This window comes from Branchiostoma belcheri, unplaced genomic scaffold (genome assembly GCF_001625305.1).
Source record: "Branchiostoma belcheri isolate BF01 breed outbred unplaced genomic scaffold, Haploidv18h27 scaffold90, whole genome shotgun sequence".
NCBI lineage: Eukaryota > Metazoa > Chordata > Leptocardii > Amphioxiformes > Branchiostomatidae > Branchiostoma > Branchiostoma belcheri.
Window position 1 is genome coordinate 553,006 of NW_017804576.1, and position 21,778 is coordinate 574,783.

At 43.8% G+C, this 21,778-nt stretch overlaps 3 protein-coding genes across 3 annotated transcripts in view; 2 read left to right on the forward strand and 1 right to left on the reverse strand.

Annotated features, from left to right (window-relative positions):
• LOC109487956 overlaps window positions 1-1,493 on the forward strand; it is a 9,465-nt gene extending 7,972 nt beyond the window's left edge. The window contains exon 7 of the mRNA XM_019792076.1: window positions 323-1,493. Within this exon, the coding sequence (XP_019647635.1) occupies window positions 323-544 (222 nt within the window). The 3' untranslated portion in view covers window positions 545-1,493. The remainder of the gene's footprint in view (window positions 1-322) is intronic.
• A 506-nt stretch (window positions 1,494-1,999) lies between these two features.
• Window positions 2,000-12,360, forward strand: LOC109487942 (kelch-like protein 42). Its single transcript, XM_019792044.1, has 5 exons — window positions 2,000-2,674; window positions 7,037-7,298; window positions 8,162-8,395; window positions 9,047-9,210; window positions 10,557-12,360. Exons 2-5 carry the CDS (start codon window positions 7,110-7,112, stop codon window positions 11,539-11,541), a joined length of 1,572 nt encoding a protein of 523 aa, XP_019647603.1. The 5' UTR covers window positions 2,000-2,674; window positions 7,037-7,109; the 3' UTR covers window positions 11,542-12,360.
• A 2,039-nt stretch (window positions 12,361-14,399) lies between these two features.
• LOC109487953 (DNA-directed RNA polymerase III subunit RPC6-like) lies at window positions 14,400-21,770 on the reverse strand. The gene is made up of 9 exons (XM_019792071.1): window positions 21,587-21,770; window positions 20,561-20,678; window positions 19,655-19,722; window positions 19,068-19,135; window positions 18,474-18,586; window positions 17,050-17,193; window positions 16,201-16,308; window positions 15,688-15,873; window positions 14,400-14,706 (listed from the first exon to the last, which is right to left on the reverse strand). Exons 2-9 carry the CDS (start codon window positions 20,624-20,626, stop codon window positions 14,629-14,631), a joined length of 831 nt encoding a protein of 276 aa, XP_019647630.1. The 5' UTR covers window positions 20,627-20,678; window positions 21,587-21,770; the 3' UTR covers window positions 14,400-14,628.
• Between the last annotated feature and the right edge of the window lie 8 nt (window positions 21,771-21,778).

A 21,778-nucleotide genomic window follows, 5' to 3' on the forward strand; every position in this document is an offset into this window, starting at 1 on the left:
TAGGTAGTATATAGTATTGTTGTATTGTATAGATTCTTAGCACTTTGCATTAGAATATAGCGTACCAGTATGAAATGCTCATGTTTTTGCATACTGCATACCCTCTTGTGCATTTAGCCCATCTGGGCAAGAACATGCAATAAAAAGATTCATATCATATCATTAATTTGCTCTTTAGATACAGTGATTTCGCCACGTTACTTTTGCACGGATTTGAAACTACCCTCTGTACATGCCCTGAAATGTTGTAGATCTGTTGGTAGATTGTTCTATGTGGAAATGCTTCTGTATCTGAAGCTTCTTTTTTTTTTGTGCATTGCAGGTGGAGAACCTTGGTGAGGTGGCTGGCCAGGCGGCCGCCGACCTGTGCGGGGACTACCCGGCGTACGAGCTGGTACCGGCGGGCCCGCACAGGACCAGGCGGATCGTGCCGCTCATCGTGCGCGGGGCCGTCGCGCTCGGGCGGAGCCGGGCGTTCCGGGCGGCCGTGGTCGCGGGGGCCACGCTGCTGTTAACGGGGGACACTCCGGCAGGACGAAACTAACCCGTAGTAATGCTTAGGTCACATTTCCAAACCGGGGCCCGGCCGGGCTGTTTGTACGAATGAAAAGTTAACTGCTGTTAACTGGGGACACTCCGACAGGCCGAAACTAAAACCCGTGTTAACAACTGTGACTTCTTTAACTCAGTTAAAGCATCTTAGTATACAGGACGAAACTAACCCGTGTTAACAATTACATGCATTAGTTAATTCTTTACTCATATATCAGTTCGCCACGCTGCTGTTAACTGGGGACACTCCGACAGGCCGAAACTAAAACCCGTGTTAACAACTGTGACTTCTTTAACTCAGTTAAAGCATCTTAGTATACAGGACGAAACTAACCCGTGTTAACAATTACATGCATTAGTTAATTCTTTACTCATATATCAGTTCGCCACGCTGCTGTTAACTGGGGACACTCCGACAGGCCGAAACTAATGCTTTGGTCACGTTGCCCAAATCCGTTCTCGGTCGGGCAGTTTGTGGGGACGAAAAGTATGATATAAAAGACAATAAAAAACAAAGGATAGACATCTAGATAATGAGGTATATGAGAAAACTGTTACTCAAGAAGGTTGATAGCAGTTTTCTTGTGAATAGAATTAGTAACTATGCGCAAATTATCAGTCACTATGAGTATTGTCGACTTCTTTTGCTCAATTATTTAGTATCTTTGGAAAGCGACTATCCAAATACTAACAAGTACTTGTTAGTAAACTCGTTCATTAAATGTTTAACTACCTCTGTCAATGAAATGCAAAGATATGTATATATATATATTTGATATAGAGATAAAGTATTACAATATATTTCAACTTCTAGTTATCACATATCGTTAAATGCTTTATGAATTTTCTTCAATAAATTTTTTAAGTTTTAATCGTGTGTACAGTATTTTTGTAACAAGGCACACTGTGTGAAGTTAAATGGACGAAACTGTCTAATAAATCCGTATAAAGAAACTTGTCTTCGGTCTCCGAGCTGTCTAGAAAGTCAAAGAATGTAATCTCCAAGTATCTGTATCTGTATAGCCGGTATAACCTCCTTTCGGCGTAACACACCAGCTTCTGTATCTGTATAGCTGGTATAATCGCCTTTCGGCGTAACACACCAGCTTCTGTATCTGTATAGCTGGTATAACCGCCTTTCGGCGTAACACACCAGCTTCTGTATCTGTATAGCCGGCATAACCGCCTTTCGGCGTAACACACCAGCTTCGCAAGCACGCGGCGCGGCGGCAGCTGGCTATATTACACCGATCGACTTGTTACACCTAACCCTTGAACTTCTAGCTCTAGACATTGTTTAAAGCTATCTATTGACAATGCCCCTACTGTACTTGGTGACAGTGAGTTCCACTCTGCGATAGTTCTAGGAAAGAATGAATTCTTGAACACCTCAATCCTTGGTTGATAACTCTGGTACTTGAAGGCATGACTATTTATTGTTCTCTTCTGGGCTGGTATTAGGTACGTCAAGTATATCTTTTGGTTGGGGTAAGACAGTCTGTATCAGTGGGGAAATGGATACAGACTGGCCAATTTGATACTGTCTTACCCCACCAAAAGATCTGCTTGGAGATTACAAAGAATGGCCCTGTGATGCTCCCGAAATCTTCCCATGCCGTCTCTCGTTCCTGTGGACAACTCAGAATGCCACCGATTCGCAATGACGTCCGCTCGAACTCGCACGTACACGCGCCTTGAACTTGTTACATGGTTGTGACGAACTGCCAAAAGGTTCTCCGGGGTGATCTGGCACGGGCCGCTAAACTCTGGCGGCGACTCCTCGACTCCTCAAGGGCGCGAATGACGCGGAAAAGCTGTCAATTAAGAACCCATTAGTCATGCTCCATCAGTGCTGAACCCCGTTTTCCTTACTTACAACTGCCGCTGGGGGGGACGGACGTTTTACTGGCAGTGGCGACTGACTGTGTCCCATAACCGCATACTCGCCGGGGTTACCACAACATTTTTACCGCGATACCGGACCTAGCTGCGGGTCCCCCTCGCACATAACAGTGGCCGGGAGAGGCGTGGGGACGCAGTGTTGTGGTGGTGGCACAGAAATTACCAGCGAATGACCGGGCAGTCCCCACAAGCTACTCTGCGAAAGGAAGGTACGCATAAGGTAGGACAGACTACTGTGTACTGAGACACATTTTGGACACGGCCAATGTTTGCATACAAACCCGCACCAGCCAACTTTTCGCCATCACCAGTCCGTACTCTCACTTTTGGTAATGTTTTGATTTATATGCTGTATTGAAATGGTGTAAAACAGATTTATAGGTGGTAAGTCATCCTACGTTTTCATGATGTTCCGGATGCCGTTATGGCCTGTTTAACCGCACATGGACATTGGTAGCCATGGATTCGGAATCGGACCGTGGCTGTATTACTGTGGAGAGTGTGATTAGCTGGTGGCCCACGTTAGCGTGTGGTTGTTTGTAGTAACAGCGGCGGAGAGACTTACAGCCCAGCATCGCGACATACGTACGCGTCGTGGCGGCATGCCGGCTATCCTGGGCTGTCGCTATATAAAGCCTGACCTTTTCACGACGGCAACCTTCGGGTACGACATATCGGTGTACTCTCCAAGCAGAGGTTTGGGTTTTGGGGGTATTTTTAGCGTGTTTGTAGGCTTTTTTTATCGGGGTTTCTCTTTTGCACTGAATTTGTTGGGTTTGGTGGGGGAAAAATTCAGTGCAAAAGAGAAACCCCGATTAAAAGTCCCAAAACAAGCTAAAAATACCCCCAAAACCCAAACCTTTGCTTGGAGAGTACGCGCGGCGCTGTATGTGGTGTTTGACATAACAGAACAGAACATAACATAACAGTCTGTGTTTAGACTTTACGGTGTCCGTCAGCATTCAGCAGATCATGGTTTATTACATCTTTGCATTTCAGTTATTTCATGACGACGAGGAATGCGTGAAATAATATAGATAAGAGAGAGACAAAAAAATCATGTCTCTGCTGTGGTGAAATCTAGTTTGTATACAAGCGACCTCACTTTCAGGACATCTTGTCTCGGATCTGTTTCGACGAAAACTATGGCCTGTAGTTTTGTGCCGACTCAGGAACGGTATTCCTGACACTGACTTTGCAATGTGCTACTTTCGAGCACAAAAGTCGGCATGAAAAAAAACGACCGTTTTTATCCTTAATGTGTTTGTAATTTTCCACACAGAAATAGAAGTGTTATTTTGACACGCTATTAAAAACATTTATGGCATCAAAACACGTACGTCACTCATAAATTCCAAAAAAAGAACCGACCAAACAAACGTGTTCTTAGAAGGCCACCGACTTAATGTAAACAGCAATAATATCATGTACAATGTAGTAGCAACAACAACAAACCACTCAAAACTGTCACTGAAGAATAACATAAACACCGGGCCATGAATGTCTTTCCGTGGGTGACCTGAAGGATAACAACAGCTGCAGGCCTCCGGGCAGAGGTTATCTAATAGAGCTGGTCATGTTTCATTTGGTGTTCACCACTTTGACACCATCAACACTCCTATCCTAGGTGTGTCCCTCCATGGAGGCCACCGGTGCTATTCTGGCTAGTTTTGCTATCCTGAAGTTTTGCTATCCTCCGTAGATTTTAATACCATTTGCTCCAGACGCCAGGTAATCCAAGCAACTGGATAAATTTAAAGCCTATCAGTTGCCTGAGTGACAGTTTTCTCGTAAAAGTCTTCTAACTTTATACGAGGCTTATTAATGCAGTGATGTAATATACGATGTTGCTGGAGCAAGTTTGCAGTGAAGCGGTTTAATTAAGCCATGTGTAGCCGCGCGACACCATACCTACATTCCTACAAGTTTCTGCCCAAGAGAAGATCTCGCTAAGGCCATGTTGATTTGATTATATGGATGACATCCTCTGGGAACCCCAAAACTGATGCGAGCGTGCGAATAAAAAAAAGTTTGGCAAAAAAAGTTGCTTTCATTCTGAAATCTACATGGTCATGAAGGTTGAACAAATGACACAGGGTATGGTATGACGAATAATCTACTCTTCAAATTAATTTCTTTACATTTTCGTCTGTTTCGTTTGATTTTGGCTTTCTACGACATTGGTATCGTTTTCCGATATTTCTTTGTGCAACTTATGGTATATATTTTCTTATTTTGCAACTGCTGTGTACGATTTACAGTATGATTGAAGACTTTTTTTTGGAAACGGCCGAAAATTCATGCGCGCGCGGATGTCATCCATATAATCCAAATCAACATGGCCTAATCTCGCCTAGAACGTCTGAGATTACTGACTGTGTTAAGTCCCCGGGTATCAATAAAGGGCATCAGAAATAACTTTAATCTGATAAGTCCGTCGATTGAAATCCGGAAACTTGTACAGCATGTACGGAGATTCCCAGACACGGTCATTGGGGACCGTAAGTACCGTTTCCTATGGCTTCAGCCTAGCCTCCTCCAGAATGTCAACGCTGCCTGAAAAGTAGTAAAATTTAGCCAAATAGCTAGAGTAATTTTCCAGGTGAGGTTGGCTGACACAATGAAATGCTCCCCCCTAATAACGCGGGCTCACTCTTTGGGCTAATTATTCGCGCTTTTTTTTACCGAATTCTACTATGCGTAACCCCCTAAGTAAGTAGCGGTTAGAGCGTTGGACTCGGAACCGAGAGGTCCCGGGTTCGATACTCACCGTGGCCCGACGTTGTGCCCTTGGGAAAGGCACTTTACACGACTTCCCCACCTGTACGGTGGAGTGACGTCCACCGAGCCTCTTAGGCTAATCTGTCTGTCAGGGTGCCAAAAACACTTTACGGATTTGGTGCGCCGATGTGACAACATCTCATATTGGCCACTGAGAGCCGTAAAAAATTTTTTAACCCCCTAGGAAGGCCTGGTGGAGGTAAGCTTTGGTGAGACACCTACGGCCTAAACACTAGCAACAGTCACAGTCACAGTAAAGCTGCATGGGCCTATCCAGTGCATGTATGCCGAGGTTCAATTCATAATTCAGTCTTTATTCAAACAACTTGCAGACAATATTCTCAGTCTGAATTAAATTGTTCTGACAATCCAATGGTCAGGACAGTAGAACCATTGTACACTTACAATTACATACATGTATAATCTAAATGATCTATAACGGGCAACGTTGAATAAAATACACATCATAGTAAACAAAACACATCATCAACAAACATTAAGAAGAGGCATCTCTACCGATCGGTAACACTGTGTACAATGTACGGAGGTTCTATATAACTGAATAGGTGAATCTGAGGTTTTTTTTCTCCCTTATCACGGCGAAGTTTTGACGTGCGGCATTAGCTTCCAGCAGGGCGGGTTGGGATAGCTGACATATCGCCGGCTCACGTTGCACTTCCCACTTGACACTTGCTCGGCACGAGGCTGACCCAGTTCCCGTAACGCTGACACGGAAATTCGCCCCAAGAATAACTCACTGGGATACGCGATCCTCAGATAGGAACATCACATGCTTCTCTCATCACGTTTCATGTAACGTTATTTAATAACTCACGCGTCCGGGTAAACTGTCACCGGCAGTCAGCCGCGGAACAGATTTACACCAAAAGGAGATTCGTACATAAGCCAAAAACTGCAGTGATCTGATTGCTATAACTCACCACCTAGGGGTGATTTGTGTTGTCTGTGTTGGTGGCCACGGTGACCGATGCAGCCGTGTTGCGTCTTTTAAAAACAGGTAAGAGGCATCGCATCCAGAACCGTGCCTATCTTTCTAGTTCTATACCTGAATGGGTAAGGGTTAGGATCATGCACGGTTCTGGATAGTCTCCGCATATCCAAGAACGTACCTTTTCCCCGGGCACGGTTCTAAATACGCTTGGAACCTAAGCATGGTTCTGGATGATATACGGCTCTGGATAATCTCCAAGCAGATTCGGTGGGGCAAGGAGACTTTTATGTTGGCCGCCTGTATCCATTGGCCGCCTGTACCCATCGTCGATGGATACGGGGGGCCAACATAGTCCCCTTGCCCCAGCGAATCTGCTTGGATTTGGTTCTGGATACAGCAAGAGGGGTGTTAGGAGTGATTGATGATGATAGCTCCGCAATGATTGACTGGTGACGTTTAGAATGCGCTATCGGGTGACAGACAGCGTCGGTCATCTCTGACAAATGCTTCTTCAATGAAGCCATTTTCAGTCTACGAGAAATGACCAAAATGACCTCAGACAGAGTTTGTCCTCTTTCGATCCTCTTTTTTTCTACATCGAGTACAAATTCTAAACCTGGAATACAAATTCGAAACATCGAATGCAAATTCTTTACATCGAATACAAATTCGAAACATCGAATGCAAATTCGAAACATCGAATTCAAATTCGAAACATCGAATACATTCTAAACAGTACCCCAGTCAGTTGTTTTATTATTCCCGCCCATATTGGTAGGAACCAGGTAGCTAAATACCGTACCGTACCAATCAATATTGATGTGGTTATTCGTATTGCCTTATTTACAGGTTCCCAGTAGAATGGACACTACCTGCACTTGGCCGTGACAGGCGAGCCAGCCTTCACCATATCTACGGAGAGATGTTGACGATATCTCCGCTGGAATGGGCCGCCGGGTGGACCAAGGACGTCGCGCTGGCCACCAGACGCGAGCTCGGCTCCATCATGGATCCGGACGCGCGCGACTCGGAGAAGAAGCAACACAAGAAGACGTCGGGCGGAGGCTACGACGTGTGCTTCTTCTTCGTGAACGAGGAGTCGGACATGACGGTTTGTTTGTTTGTTTGTTTGTTTGTTTGTTTGTTTATTTAGATCTCCATTAGTATGGAAGTCAACTCCATACTATTCTTCCTGGAGTCCGCAACATAACATGAAATAACAATGATAATAATTGCTTTTAGCAATAATAATACATAATACATACAAATCATACTGAAATTATAACAAACTTGAAACAGAATCAATCATAGAGAAAAAAGTGAATTGGAGATCAGAGGTCAAATAATAGAAATAATATGTATGAAATGAAAGTAATAATTGATGTACTTTCCAATAAATACAAAATTGAAGTACCAAAACAGTAAACAAATATTTGAACTGACATAAATAATAACAAAAAATATGAATAACAAATGAATCAATATACACTCAACAAAATATGATTCCTTTCGATTAAATAATGACTACAAAAGAAGAGATCTCACTCAATACTTAGTGGAACAAAGGCATAAGAATAATACCTCTAGAGCAAAGAATATGCCAATATTGTAGTTTAGGTAAAGTAGAAGACGAGGTACATTTTATTGTGGATTGTTCCATGTATGACAGCGAAAGAAACTTTCTTTTCGATTTTGTGTCAAGCAAATACTCCCAATTTAAGTATTTGAATAGTATAGAGAAATTTATATTCCTTGTAGTCTTTAACAAACCAGCTCTAACTACTCATACAACCAACTACATTTATAAGATTACCAGAAAGCGAGAGGAAATTGAAAGTACTTGTGTACTATAGCCGTTTTATTATCAACATTGATGATGTACTTTGTCAATATGTGACCTGTCTGTGGGGCAAAATGTACAATAAAGGTCTTCATTCATAATTTAAATCAATACATACTCGCCCACAACAAAAGGTGTGCGTGGAGGAGACGTCGTTCCTGGTGCACCGGCGGGTGCTGGAGGAAAACTCCGACTACTTCGCAGCGATGTTCGAGTGCGACATGATGGAGAGCAGGCAGAACGTCGCGCACCTTCACGACTTCCGAGCGGAGATCTTCGAGAGCGTCCTGGACTTTCTGTACACGTCGGAATTCCGGCTGGACTACGGGACTCTGGAGGAAGTGTTGGAGATGGCCAATTTCTTACAGGTAATGAGAATTTTAAGCTATCGTGAAGCAGTTTTAACTGTAATGTCCAACACAAGGGATTGGACTTACCTCTAGGACTTGCCCAAGTTCAGAATGACTTCTACAAACACAGATGAACTTTCAAGAATTGAATTGTTCTTCCAAACTCAAGGAATTTGACTTACCGGAATTTTCGACGGGAGTGGTACCAACTTCCGGTGAACTTTGACCCAGTGCTGACGTCAAGCGTGTGGTAAAATCACGTGTCTTCAGCCAGATAACTGATGAAGACCGAAAGATTCAGTCGAAAATTCCTATAATTCCGACGAGTCAAATTCCTTGAGTTGAAGAACAGTTTAATTCTTATGAGTATGAAGTTACCAACTCAGATGAACGTCAATGATAATTTCAATGTGAGGTCGTGGTCCCGAGTTCGAACCCTGCCATGCCACCGATCTTGTGCCCTTGGAAAATGCACTTCACACGACAAATGAGAATGTCTATTGTCCGTTCATGCGTTTGTTCTTTGCCTTGGTGGCGGTATTAAAATAAGTTGGTAAACTTGAGTGCGCCGTCACCACGTGAGTGGGGGATTCCCCACCAGTGTGGTGGATTGATGCTATGTCCGATTGTGATAAATGTTGGAATAAAAAAAATGCTAATTCCCCACAGGTGTTGTCCCTGCTGGACCACATAGCTGGCCTGGTGGACGAGAAAAACTGCGTGACTCTGTTCATCATGGCGGACAAGTACGGCATCAGCAAGGTGACGGACGCGACCGGGAAGGTCCTGAGCGAGAACTATCACAGATATCTGCAGTCCAAGGAGCTAAGCAGGTTCTGGGAATCTAGATTTTTATTATATTTCAGTCCATACCATGGTATGGATGAAATATATTGTGTTCTCTGATGTTTCTTCTTCTTCTCCTCCTTCTCCTTCTCCTGCCACACAGTCAGAGGGATTCAACTCCGCCATCATTCAGCCAAATGACTTGAAATTTGTCATGGAGGTAGAGTGGGCCAATACCCCCAGGCGTTTTTTTCATTTTTTTGACACATGCCTTTGAAAAATTTTTATGAAGGTTTTTTGGGGCATTTTTCGCCAAAAAATGGATTTTTGGATCCTGAGCCCTGGTTTTACAACCAAATGATCTGAAATTCGGTATAAGGGTACCTTGAACATGTGTCTACAGAACAGCAGTCACATTTTTGGCATACACCACTTTCAAATGACTCATTTGGGGGACTTAAATGGCTATTTTCAGCAAAAAAATGGCCAAAAGTGCTATACCCGTTCCATGTTCTATCTAAAGAATGGCACGTTCTATCTGCCGTTGGCCATGGAACACGTGTTCCATTGCGGGTTACCTGAGGTCACATTGCACGTAAGTCATGCGAAATGACCCACACATTCAATTTCATCTGCCTAAGACCTTCAAAATGTATCAAATCTCATCATTGTTAGTATTTGCATACCTGTAAGAAGATTAGTAAAGCTTTCGAGATTCAATGTGCTTGTTCTTGCATCTTTGTTCTCAATTACATAGCTACTATAACGTTACATTTAATTTATTTGAGAATCTTTGCCAGTTTTACACTGGGGTAAGTTTGGAATAGTCCACTTTTGCGTGGGAGGGAGATGGACTGAAATATGCTGTATTTGCTCCCAAGCAAATGTCGGCCTCTCTAGTTTAACATATGTTATCTGTTACTAGATGATGGTCATGGTCAAATGAGATTATAGTCGTGGAATTTATCAAATTCAGCAACTTTTTGGTGGGGTTTTGCCCCTCAAAAACATTACAGTCTAATTGTAACACTCTCCGTGTATTATAGCAAGGACCTAAAAACTGAATGTGTTTGACTTCACTAAGAGAATGAAAAAAAGTTATATTCTACCAGTAACAGTTACACAAGCAACTGGATAGACTTTAAAAACGGTCAGACGTTTCAGTTAGCACCCAATAACTTTCGCCACTGGCTGTAACAAAAATAGTTATATACCCATATATAGACCGATCTGGATCGAACGCATCGAACCCCCTGTTCTATTTCGAACACCTCCGTCAGAATCGCGCTGATTTTGTGTTCGAAATAGAACAGGGGGTTCGATGCGTTCGATCCGGATCGGTCTATTCTAGATCATCTGTTATGTACTAAAGTGTGCTCATTTTCTTACCCAGACTAACCAAGGATCAGCGCGAGCGTGTCCGGCAGAGGCGGTACCGGCACAAGCCCGTGGTGGCCGCCGTGAACGCGCACTACGTCCACTACCCGGAGCCGGGCCTGCGACAGTTCCACTCGTACGACGACAAGACCGACGCCTGGTCGCGGTTCACGCACCTGCCCAGCACGGCCGGCCGGCGCGGGTTTGGTGTGGCCGTGCTGGACAACTACCTGTTCGTGGTCGGCGGCCACGCCAAGCCCAGGGACTACCCGAGGCAGTTCTACTCCACGGGCTCGAAACTGGGCGCCCTACAGAACCAAACCATGTGCTACAACACGTTAACGGACACCTGGTCCAGCACCGCGCCCATACAGCAAGCCCGCGCCTACTTCGGGCTGGTGCCGTGCGGAGACTTTCTGTACGCCGTGGCGGGGTTTCAGTACGACGATCCCATCCGCTCGGTGGAGAGGTACGACCCGAGGGACAACAGCTGGGACTTCGCGAGGGACGTTCCCGAGGGCAGGACGTGCTACGAGCCCGCCGTGGCCTGCATGGGGGACGTCTACGTCAACTGCGAGATCAAGTCGGACAGCGACACGTTCTGGCTGCACAGGTACAGCCCCGCTAGCAACACGTGGACGGCGATCTCCGAGCTGCCGACCAACCGCTGGCGCCACTGCATGGCGGCCGTCAGGGACACCGTGTACATCCTGGGCGCGTATCAGCCGGGTGTGGACTGTTTCAACGTGAGCTCCCAGCAGTGGTTCAGAGTCAGACTTCCTAGAGATATTAAAATCCCGTACGACAGGGGCTGCGCGTGTTTGGAAGATAAAATGTACGTTTTAGACTGTGAGGAGACGTTGTGCCATGACGTCCAGACGAGGAAGTGGACAGACCAGCTGTGCCAGTTCCCACTGGGCGGCTTCGGCATCAAAGCGGTGACTTTGTACCTTCCGGAACGTAAGAAAAGGGATGACGGTGGTGGCACAGAGTCGGAGTGAACTCAGCAAGATCATCATGCCTTTGATACTGAACTTGAACAAGACACGTTGAACTTGAACGACTAACTCATGTCTTTGACACTGACTCAAAAAATCGAACTCACATTTTTTAAAGAACAAAGTTTATTTCTGTCCTCTGTTGTGATAGTACAATATACCTCGAGTCAACAGCTTTATTGCCGATCGTAGTTCTACCTAGAAAACTCGGAGAATGAAATATTGCCAATGAGTCACAGTGTTCATAAAGATTGCGTAGAAACAAAGACAGGAACGCGTTTTTATAGTATGGAAAAAGACATTTACAGTACCAGCAAGACGCCGGTATGATGTATTGGAAAAGAGGAAGATAGTATCTTACCAAGCAGGTAACGAATGTACTTGTATTTTAATGCGGGGTTGAGTGGGGGGGGGGTGTAGATGTGACACAAGAGGGCTAACGCGAACGTTAAACGTTCTGAAGATGTTGTGCACAGAATGTCTGTGATTTTTGTAAATACGCCTTCATTAATTGTAAATCACGAATTTGTACGAATAAAGAATATTGTTCTTGTTATCTTATATGTCTGTGAGGACACCTTACTTGTGGTTTGTTTTCGACCTTTTCGTCGGGCTACTACGCTGCCAATTATACTGTCTTGAAAATTTTACAGTGTCTTGCAGCCACTAAAAGATCTGATTGGAGATTACCTATGTACTTAAGCTGCGCGAGACACACATAGCTAAACTAGGTGTGTAGAAACTTGTACGTATGGGCTACTGTAGGTAATGTACTTATCAGCCCAGACGCGATCATCATCACACCAACAGTGGAACCGGTAACAGATGAAGTAGCCAGGCTTAGGATAATCACAGCACTTGTACCTATCGGCTACGGTAGGGTCTGTAGCCTCTACCAGGCCTCGGGATGTGGCTGGAAAGAGTAGAAATTGACCAAGAAGAGAGATGCTCGTAACATGCCAGAGGAGTTGGTCCGCTAGAGAGTTCCGCAAAATGTACTCTCTAGCGGACCAACTTTTATCTCTCTAACTTTGACCAATTTCTACTTTTTCCAGCCGCTTCTGAAGCCTGGTAGAGGGTAGGTTCTGCACTAATCCTCCCAGGTGCCGTCATCACACCAGCAGTAGAACCGGTAACAGATGAAGTACGCCGCCGCAAGGCCGAGAAAAATCACCAGTACCTATCGGCTACGGTAGGTTCTGTTCTACAATCATTCAAGGTGCCGTCATCGCACCAACAGTGGAACGGGTAACAGACGAAGTACGCTGCCGCCAGGCTTAGAAAAATCACCAGTACCTATCGGCTACGGTAGGTTCTGTTCTACAATCATTCAAGGTGCCGTCGTCGCACCAACAGCGGAATCGGTAACAGTGCAACTTGTACCTATCGGCTACTGTACTAAGGCCACACTGATTTAATTTTATGGATGACATCCTCTGAAGACCCCCAAACTAGTGCGCGCGGGCGAATAAAAAACATTCCAGCCCAAAATAAAAATGCTACTAAGCCACAGGAATACAAAGCTGGTATTGTACATTCGCGGCAGTACTTAGCGACGTACATACGACAAGACGGCACATGCTGGCTTTTTGCGGAATTTATGAATCGGTACTGAGTTCTTGAGTCGTGGAGCTTCGATAGCCTGGGTGCTCGGCTCCGTATTGTCGCTAACTACCCAGGCCTAGAGCCAGGCCAGAGCCTCGGTGGACGTTTTTTTTTTTTTTTGAGGGCGACAGGCGAAAATCAATGCGCGCGCGGATGTCATCCATAAAATTAAGTCGGCGTGGCCTAACTGAAGAAAAAGATTTGACTGGCCCATGCACCACCCTTTGCCAATATTGGAACAACACCGTCTGAACTACCTCGCCCGCTGTTGTTCCAGGCCATGGACCCGTAGTTCCGTCCGCACTAGTTGCGTCACTTGTTTACCCAACACAAGCTTGTCTCCATACCTCTAGACATTCATGGGGATTTTCACTGCCCGAAACTTGTGTAAACCATAGTCCTGCTGGTTCACGAGTCAGTGTTGCTGCAATGTTTATTCCTCACGTTGTCATGTCATCAAATTGTAACCTTAGCATTGATAGGACTCTTCTATGAACTCTCCTAGAACTATCGCAGAGTGGAACTCACTGTCACCAAGTACAGTAGGGGCATTGTCAATAGATAGCTTTAAACAATGTCTAGAGCTAGAAGCTCAAGGGTTAGGTGTAACAAGTCGATCGGTGTAATATAGCCAGCTGCCGCCGCGCCGCGTGCCTGCGAAGCTGGTGTGTTACGCCGAAAGGCAGTTATAGTTATACCAGCTATACAGATACAGATGTCTGAATCCCCTCCTCTCATGGGGATTTTCAGGACCTGAAACCTGTGTGTGAACCGTGCAGCCAAGTCCAGGTGGGTCCATATCAAGGTCCTGTAGTGTTGCTGCAATGTTTATTACCTCCATGAAAAATGGAGGTATTGTTTTTGGCGTGTCTGTCTGTATGTCTGTGTGTGTGTGTGTGTGTGTGTCTGTGTTTCCGCAACTTTGTAGTCAGCATAACTTCAGAACGCCTTTATGGATTGTGATGATATTTGGTATGATGGTAAGTCTTGGAAAGACAAAGGTCAAGGTCAAGTATGGGCCTCCTGGTGGATGACCTTGGTAAACCATAGTCCAGCTGGTTCACAAGTCAGTGTTGCTGCAATGTTTATTCTTCATCACTCTTCACAAAGATTTACCTGTGTCTGAACTCATACCTAAATAGGACTCTCTCCTTTGTCTGATGAAGCCCTACCTTCATGTTCACGGCCTGAAATTTGTGTAAACCATGAAATCAAGTCCAGTGGGTCCACAAGTCCACAGTTACAATGTTTATTTTTCATCAGTATGTTACGTACTTACTCTCTCCACAAACATGGACCTGTGTCAGAACTTATACCGGGTATCTACATATGAGTCTCTGCTCTGAAGCCCTACCTTCATGTTCATGGCCTAAAACTTGTGTATAAACCATTCAGCCAAGCAGTCACAAGTCCACAGTTACAATGTTTATTCCTCCTCATCATGATAAGCCTGTTATGTACACTCTCCAGAAAGACAGACCTGTGTCAGAACTCCAGCCAGTCTTTCATGTACACACAGGTGGACGGGGAAACGGCGCCGCCTTCATGGCATCTGTCAAACACCTGGAGGTGATAAAAAAAAATTCATAAATAAATTATTATTATACATGACCATAGCGGAAAAACACCTTGGCAGCACCCAGACGACAACATTTGGGCACATGTTTGTGTATGACTATGAGTGTGTGTGTCTGTTTGTCTGTCTGTGCATTTGTGTGTGTGTGTGTGTGTCCGTTTGTGTGTGTGTGTCTGTCTGTGCATGTGTGTGTGTCCGTTGTGTGTGCGTGTGCGTGTGTGTGTCCGTTTGTGAGTGTGTGTGTGTGTGTGTGTCCGTTTGTGTGTCTGTCTGTCTGTGCATATGTGTGTGTGTGTGTGTGTGTCTGTCTGTGCATGTGTGTATGCATACAGATATTACTGACAAAGGAAAATTGAAATTGCTACACAAAACCAGGACAAAACTGTTACATTTAGATGTCCACAAATGGGACTTTTAAAAACTGAGACTCTTTACGACCTGGGTGGAGTGAGGAAAGTTGTGTAAACTCAGCCTTTCTCAAAGACACAACATCTTGCAAAGAGAATTTAACATCTTGGTCTCATACCCTCTAGCCTAGTCACTCAGTCCTTTGACGTCACCTAAAATAAAAGTACTAAGGCCACACCAATTTGATTTCTTGGTTAACGGATTCGCCCGCTTCATTTTTTTCTGATTTGCAAATAAAAATAAAATTCAGAATCATCTGCAAAATGCTCATATTTTGCCCTGAACAGTTGAAAACAGTCCTTTTCTTCCTGGTTGTTACAGTTATTCCATCTTTCAATGCAGTGGTATCATTAAAAGTTCAAAATTAATTGTTTAAATTTTGAACCAGCCTAGTGTGTTAACTTCATGGCTCCTATCGTACCATTTTGGGCCGTAATAGGATGCCTAGGCCTTTTTTTTTTTTTCGCCCGCCCTCTCCATTATTTTTCTAGAAAAATCCGTTAACCAAGAAATTAAATTGGTGTGGCCTAATCTGTTTATATGAGCAGAAGTGTACGTACTGGGCAGACCCCGCATGGTATTCTCATGAGTCCTGCTGGCTGCATGATCGGCGTCACTGCTCTGTACAGTTTGGTCTGGCTGTCCTCCGCGGAGCTGCTCTGGCTAGCCACGACCGTCATCTCCAGCTTCCCATCATAGATCAGCGTGTTCAGGATGGTCTCGATGTCTGCAACTGACAGCTGGACCTAACAAGAAAAAGAAAAAAATATTTTATGGCCCTGGTGGCAAATGTTGGCACATTAACATTGGCGCACCAATTATGTACATATATATGCATGTAGTGTGTTTTTGGTACACGTGCAGTTAGACAGATTAGCCTAAGAGGCTCGGTGGGTGTCAGTCCACCGTACAGCTGGGGAAGTTGTGTTAAGTGCCTTTCCTAAGGGCACAACATCAGGGCATTGTGAGCCTCGAACCCGGGTTTTATAGTCAAAGATACTATAAAACCCCATGTCATCACCCTGTGTATAAATCTGTGTTTCCCAAATCTCATGTAAAACATAACCTCTTACCTTGCTGATGCCCAGTTCTGTGATGAACTTACAGACCTCCTTGGAGGAGGCGTAAGAAGCGTTTCTCTGTGCGATGGGTCCCTGCTTGGCTTCTTTAGCAGCAGTGGCCTGGAAGGGAGCAACATCATCGGAGATGTGAGGGAAATGTAGTCTGAAGTTTTGGTACCTACATAGGAAAGTTTGAGGACTATTATTATTATTATTATTTCTTTATTTCAGGCATAACTCGCCCATAAACAACATACATATAAAATACACACACATAATACAATATGACTATATGTACAGACAGGCCCAGTTATTGCGAAAGAATCTGCTGCGGAATATCACTTCAGATTTGAGAACAGATTGGATAATGTTGTTTGAGGACTTGTATAAACGGGATATGAATGATCGCCATGTAGCATCAAATGTGTCAATCCTATTGTAGACAAACATTTCACTTGCACTGCAAAATCTGGGTAGTGACATTATGATGCGAAGACAATTATTGTAAGCAACTTGACACTTTGATACAATTCTAGAACTAACTCTGTCCCACAACTGTGCAGCAAAAAGGTGGGAGCAATGAACTGTCTGTCATGTATCAGGGCAATAGTGACTGGTTCACTGTGCACTAAAGGTAGGTGTTACTGCTAACAATGCTTTTCTTTGGGACTACATTAGCAGTAACATCTACATGTAGCTTCAGTGCATTTACCAACCTGATGAAACTATTTACAGAGGAGCTATTGTAGAGAAGCTCTGAAAATTACTTTGGCATTGTTCTGCTTACTGTCAGACTATCAGCATGTTAATGACACTAATCGAAAGCTGAAAAAAAAATCACCATTTAGGAAATATTTCTACCTTTTGCTGCAGAAACTTGAAGCACTGCTGATTCAAAACCTCAACAAATTCCGACTCAAAGTCCTGGTCACTAAACCAGGCTCCACCCGTCACTGACTGGTCAGGTTCAAGGTTGAACAGCATGTAAACTTTCTTCTTGGAGGCCTGAAATAAACATTTGAGATTCATGAACAAAAAATATGTCATAAACTGTAATCTTAATCTTGCCACTTTAATCATAAAGATCTCAGTTCACCTTGTTAATCAAATGCCAACAGTGGGCTACAAAATACAAACATTTGAGATTCATGAACAAATAAATATTTCCTAAATTGTTATTTTAAAACTCTCCACTCGGTTTAATCATGAAGATTTCAGTTCACCTTGTAACTTACATACCACCAATGTCAGTCTTGGTGTATTGAGGTAAGAAAACAAGTGCTTTAAAAAAAAGCTGTCGTTTGCCGCCATTGTATTTTTGCACAAGAAAATCGCATGCCACAAATGTGTTTCTTCTTTGAATTAAGTGATGATAAGACCATTGAATGAAATCTAGCTATGCTATACTATATACATATGTACATTGGGATTGTCACTATTGGCATGTAGATACTTTAGGAAAAAGATAACCAGAATTGATGCTCATTAGCAGCTAATGCAGTCACCATCTTTAAGTGAGGAAATTGAATTTTTAACTACATCAAAAAATTGTTATCAGTAGAGAATCCAACAAAACATGAGCTGTACATGTGGCAAAGCTATCATGAAAGTTCATCTGCGTTGGTAGTTACATGTTTAAAGTTAAAACTTTTGTTCCAACACAAAGAGGTTCTCTCACCTAGAGCTTTCGACCAGTCACTCTGGTCTTCCTCGGTAGACTGCCCCAGTGAAGCTTGTCATGTGACTTCTTTGAAGTGTGAAGTCAACACTGGGTCAAAGGTATCTGGTAGACCATCTACCTTTGACCCAGTGTTGACGTCACACTTCAAAGAAGTCACGTGACAAGTTTTACTGGGTCAGTCTACTGAGGAAGACCAGAGAACTTTAAACATGTAGCAAAGCCGTATTGCACCACATGCTACTTGAAATAAGGCATCATGCTTTACCTCAATTTAGGATGACAAAACAATACATGTAAGTTATCAGTTTGTTTATGTCTGTACAAACATGTCGTGACGTCGGTGGCGCAACGGTTAGAGCGTTGGACTCGGAACCAAGAGGTCACGGGTTCGATACTCACCGTGGCCCGACGTTGTGCCCTTGGGAAAGGCACTTTACACGACTTCCCTACCATGTACGGTGGAGTGACGCCCACCAAGCCTCTTAGGCTAATTGTCTAACTGGGTGCCAAAAACACCCTATGGATTTGGTGCGCGAATGTGTCAACATCAGCTTATTTGCGACCAAGAGCCATTAAAAAAAAAAAAAATTATGTCTGTACTTACAGCAACTGACTTGACAGACTTGATGAGTTTCTTGCTCTCCAGGTTGCGGAGGATTTTGTTGAGTTGTGTGATCATGATGTTACACTTGTACCTGATGTCCCGGATCCAGATGCCTGCATGCAAACAGACCACAATGATCTGATGTATATTTTTCTTTATTCTTTTTTACTACTAGTTAACTTGTCCATTTGCAAAATGGAAAGACAAAACAGCTGGTTACTCACCTGTGCTGGATATCTCCCCTGCAAAAAACAAAATATATTCTACCAACACAGATCAACTGGTGCAATGGCCATGTGGGTAGAGAACTAAATAAATAATGCTTTGCATTCGGTAGGTCGTGAGTTTGATCCCCGGCCGAGTCATACCAAAGACTTGGTACATACTCCTTTCTCTGCTTAGCACTCAGCATTTGAGAAGAGTATGGGAGTTAAACACACCATTACCAGTGGACTAGCCCCTGCTGTAGTAATTGCACAACTGTGTGGCTCAAGGGCTACAGAAAGGGAGATGGGCACCGCCATAAGCAACCATGCCAATGGAGGACTTTAACAACTTTTTTTAAAACAGATGAACTTTCAAGACCATACTGACCCTTGTTCCCAGCATCTGTGATGATCTGGTACACCAACTTCTCTTGGTTATCTGCACCTTTTATAACACTGAGACAGAACACGGGGAACAAGAAAAGGTAAGGATGAGTAAGTATGGAAAATAGCCATGATAAGATGTAAATTGTATATCCTGGCTGTATAAGGCTGTATGATTGTCATTCCTAAAATTGTATCCAAACCTGTATCTGTAACTGATAGCTGCAAATGAAGGAAACTCCAGTTTAGCCCTTGCCAACAGCAGATACATACATGTACTAGCTTCTCAGCTGCTTCTATCTGTTCCTCACCACAAATTCTATCATCAGTTTCCTATGTGATATGGACTTACAGCTTGTGCAAAGGATTAAAAACTAGAGAGGCCAATATTTGCCCGGAAGCAAATACAGCATATTTCACTCCATTTCATCCCCCCTCATTCCAAAATGGGCTGTTCCATTTTCAATTTTTCCATCCAGTATCAAGTGTCAGCTTGAGCAAAGCTTAAAAAATCAAATGATATCATAAGTTTGCACACTCTGCACAATGACTCTTATCAACTACAGTCAGCAGATTTAACCATGTTCTTACTTTGTGCCTTGGGAATCTTTCAGCCTGTAGATCAGCCCACCAGCTCCTTTTAACACATCGATGCGGCCCTGGAACATTAACATTTACACATCAGCTTCAAAAGTACAAGACCAATGCAGTTAACTGATTATGATGACGACAAGAACAAACAATTGTTACAGAAACAATTCAAACAATCTGCTTTGGAAATACAGACATGCTTTGTAGAGAACTGATTTGAAAAGTTCTGACAACTCTCCAGTGTCACTGACGAAAGGTAGTGGATGCTACCTGAGACGTCTGACCGTTTCCAAAATCATATCAGTTGCTTGAGTAGCTGTTTTTGGCTTATCTCATTACCTGGATGTCTAGCCTTCACCAATGTGACATAGGATTACATTGACGCACAGGTACATAAAATAAAATACACGTGTACATGTACATTGTAATTGGAGGTCAGTTTGGGTTCTTCTTCTTTCATTTGAGGCAGCTGCCTTCAACTAGCTAAAGATTCTGCTGCCTTTTGTGGCTAGTACGCGATGGGGTTCACCAGGCCTCCATCCGGGTGATTTGTAGTAAATCACCAACTCCCAGACAGTATTAGTTTTTGTACCATCGCACACCGGGGCATGCCCCTACTCTTTTTCGAAAGGTGTGGTGGGTTCTTTTACGTGCGCGGGGTATGGCTCTCCCCAAACACGGGACCTCCATTTAACGTCCTATCCGAGGGACGTCCCTAACCGAGGCTATGTACTCATTTACACCTGAGTGAAGTGAGGAAAGTCGTGTAAAGTGCCTTTCCCAAGGGCACAAGATCGGTGACATGGGTGGGGATCGAACCCAGGACCTCTAGGTCCTGAGCCGAAAGCGCTACCGCTACACCACATGACCCCACGGGTTGAGAAGTAATAGAAGTTTGACCCTTACAGTGGACAGCAGCCTGTTGATGGCACTGGCTCTCTGCTGGGCTGTGACCATGGGCATGTGCTTCATGATCAGGGCGTCCGTGATGCCTTTTGGGGTCTCCTGGCATAACTCGATCACTCTGGAGATAAAGTATGATATATCCAGTTATAGAAGTTAAAAGTTATAACTTTTGATCCAACACCATAAAGTTCTCTCACCAGGAGCTTTCGACCAGTCACTCCTCAGTAGACTGACCCAGTGAAGCTTGTCATGTGGCTTCTTTGAAGTGTGACGTCAACACTGGGTCAAAGGTATCTGGTAGAATATGTCCAGTTATAGAACTTAACATATAATGTTACAGAATCGGATATAACATTAGCGATTATTGACAGGGATGCTAAAATATTATTTTTTTAATGTCTATCATCTCGATAGACATAGTCTCTAGTCATTGGGATCAGGGTTCAGGTTTGTGTCAATGTTCTCACTACTTGTGCCCGTGTGTTGCTGGAATTCTCTAACGTTAAAATTAGCTATTGACAGGGAAGAGCCAATACAAGGAAAAACTTAGCACAGTGCAGTAAGTAATAAGTAAATAACACAGATGTCCCGTCCAAGAAAAACAAACTATCGTCTATTAAATAAAACAAGGTGCACTCGGACACCTCAAATACTCATTGGTGTATAAATATAAATCAACAGTCTTGTTCACCGATATCAATATTCACATGCATCAAGCTATCAGTATCACTAGTGATATTAATTAAGTTTAACCGAAGGAAAACATTGTTTTTGCTACGTTTCCTCATCTTCTTCTTCTCCAAACATTGACCTCTGACCTGACTGAACCAGACTGTCTCTCACCATGGTAACTGGTGTTGGGTTACATCATGTTGCAATTTTATAGTAGGAGGGGTTTCGACTCCTGTCATCATATATGTGAATGTGTTTGAGTAAGAATTAACAGAGCAGACTTGTAGGTAAACATTATGCATTTGCTTTGCAAATGTTACTTTTCTAGTTGATAGTCAATTTGGCACATTTTACCTGCTTCTACCAGTTCTACAGGCTCTACCGACTCTTGTTTGATGACGACACCGTCCGTTGAGTCCTGTTCCATCTTGTCTTTGTTGTTTTCCTTTTGCGATGTGCTACCAACAAACCCTCAACTGTTTTTACACCACGAGCACTGTAGCCAATGACCTCAAGTAACCTCTTTACCTTTGACCGCTACCCTCA

Excerpts from the sequence above, each read along its gene's own strand:
- LOC109487942 (XM_019792044.1), top strand. The coding sequence starts at position 7,110 with ATGTTGACGATATCTCCGCTGGAATGGGCCGCCGGGTGGACCAAGGAC. Across the intron at positions 7,299-8,161 it reads ACGAGGAGTCGGACATGACG|GTGTGCGTGGAGGAGACGTC; the intron begins GTTTGTTTGTTT and ends CCACAACAAAAG. Across the intron at positions 8,396-9,046 it reads AGATGGCCAATTTCTTACAG|GTGTTGTCCCTGCTGGACCA; the intron begins GTAATGAGAATT and ends AATTCCCCACAG.
- LOC109487953 (XM_019792071.1), bottom strand. The coding sequence starts at position 20,626 with ATGAAGCACATGCCCATGGTCACAGCCCAGCAGAGAGCCAGTGCCATC. Across the intron at positions 19,723-20,560 it reads TCAACAGGCTGCTGTCCACT|GGCCGCATCGATGTGTTAAA; the intron begins GTAAGGGTCAAA and ends TTAATGTTCCAG. Across the intron at positions 15,874-16,200 it reads CAGAACTGGGCATCAGCAAG|GTCCAGCTGTCAGTTGCAGA; the intron begins GTAAGAGGTTAT and ends TTTTCTTGTTAG.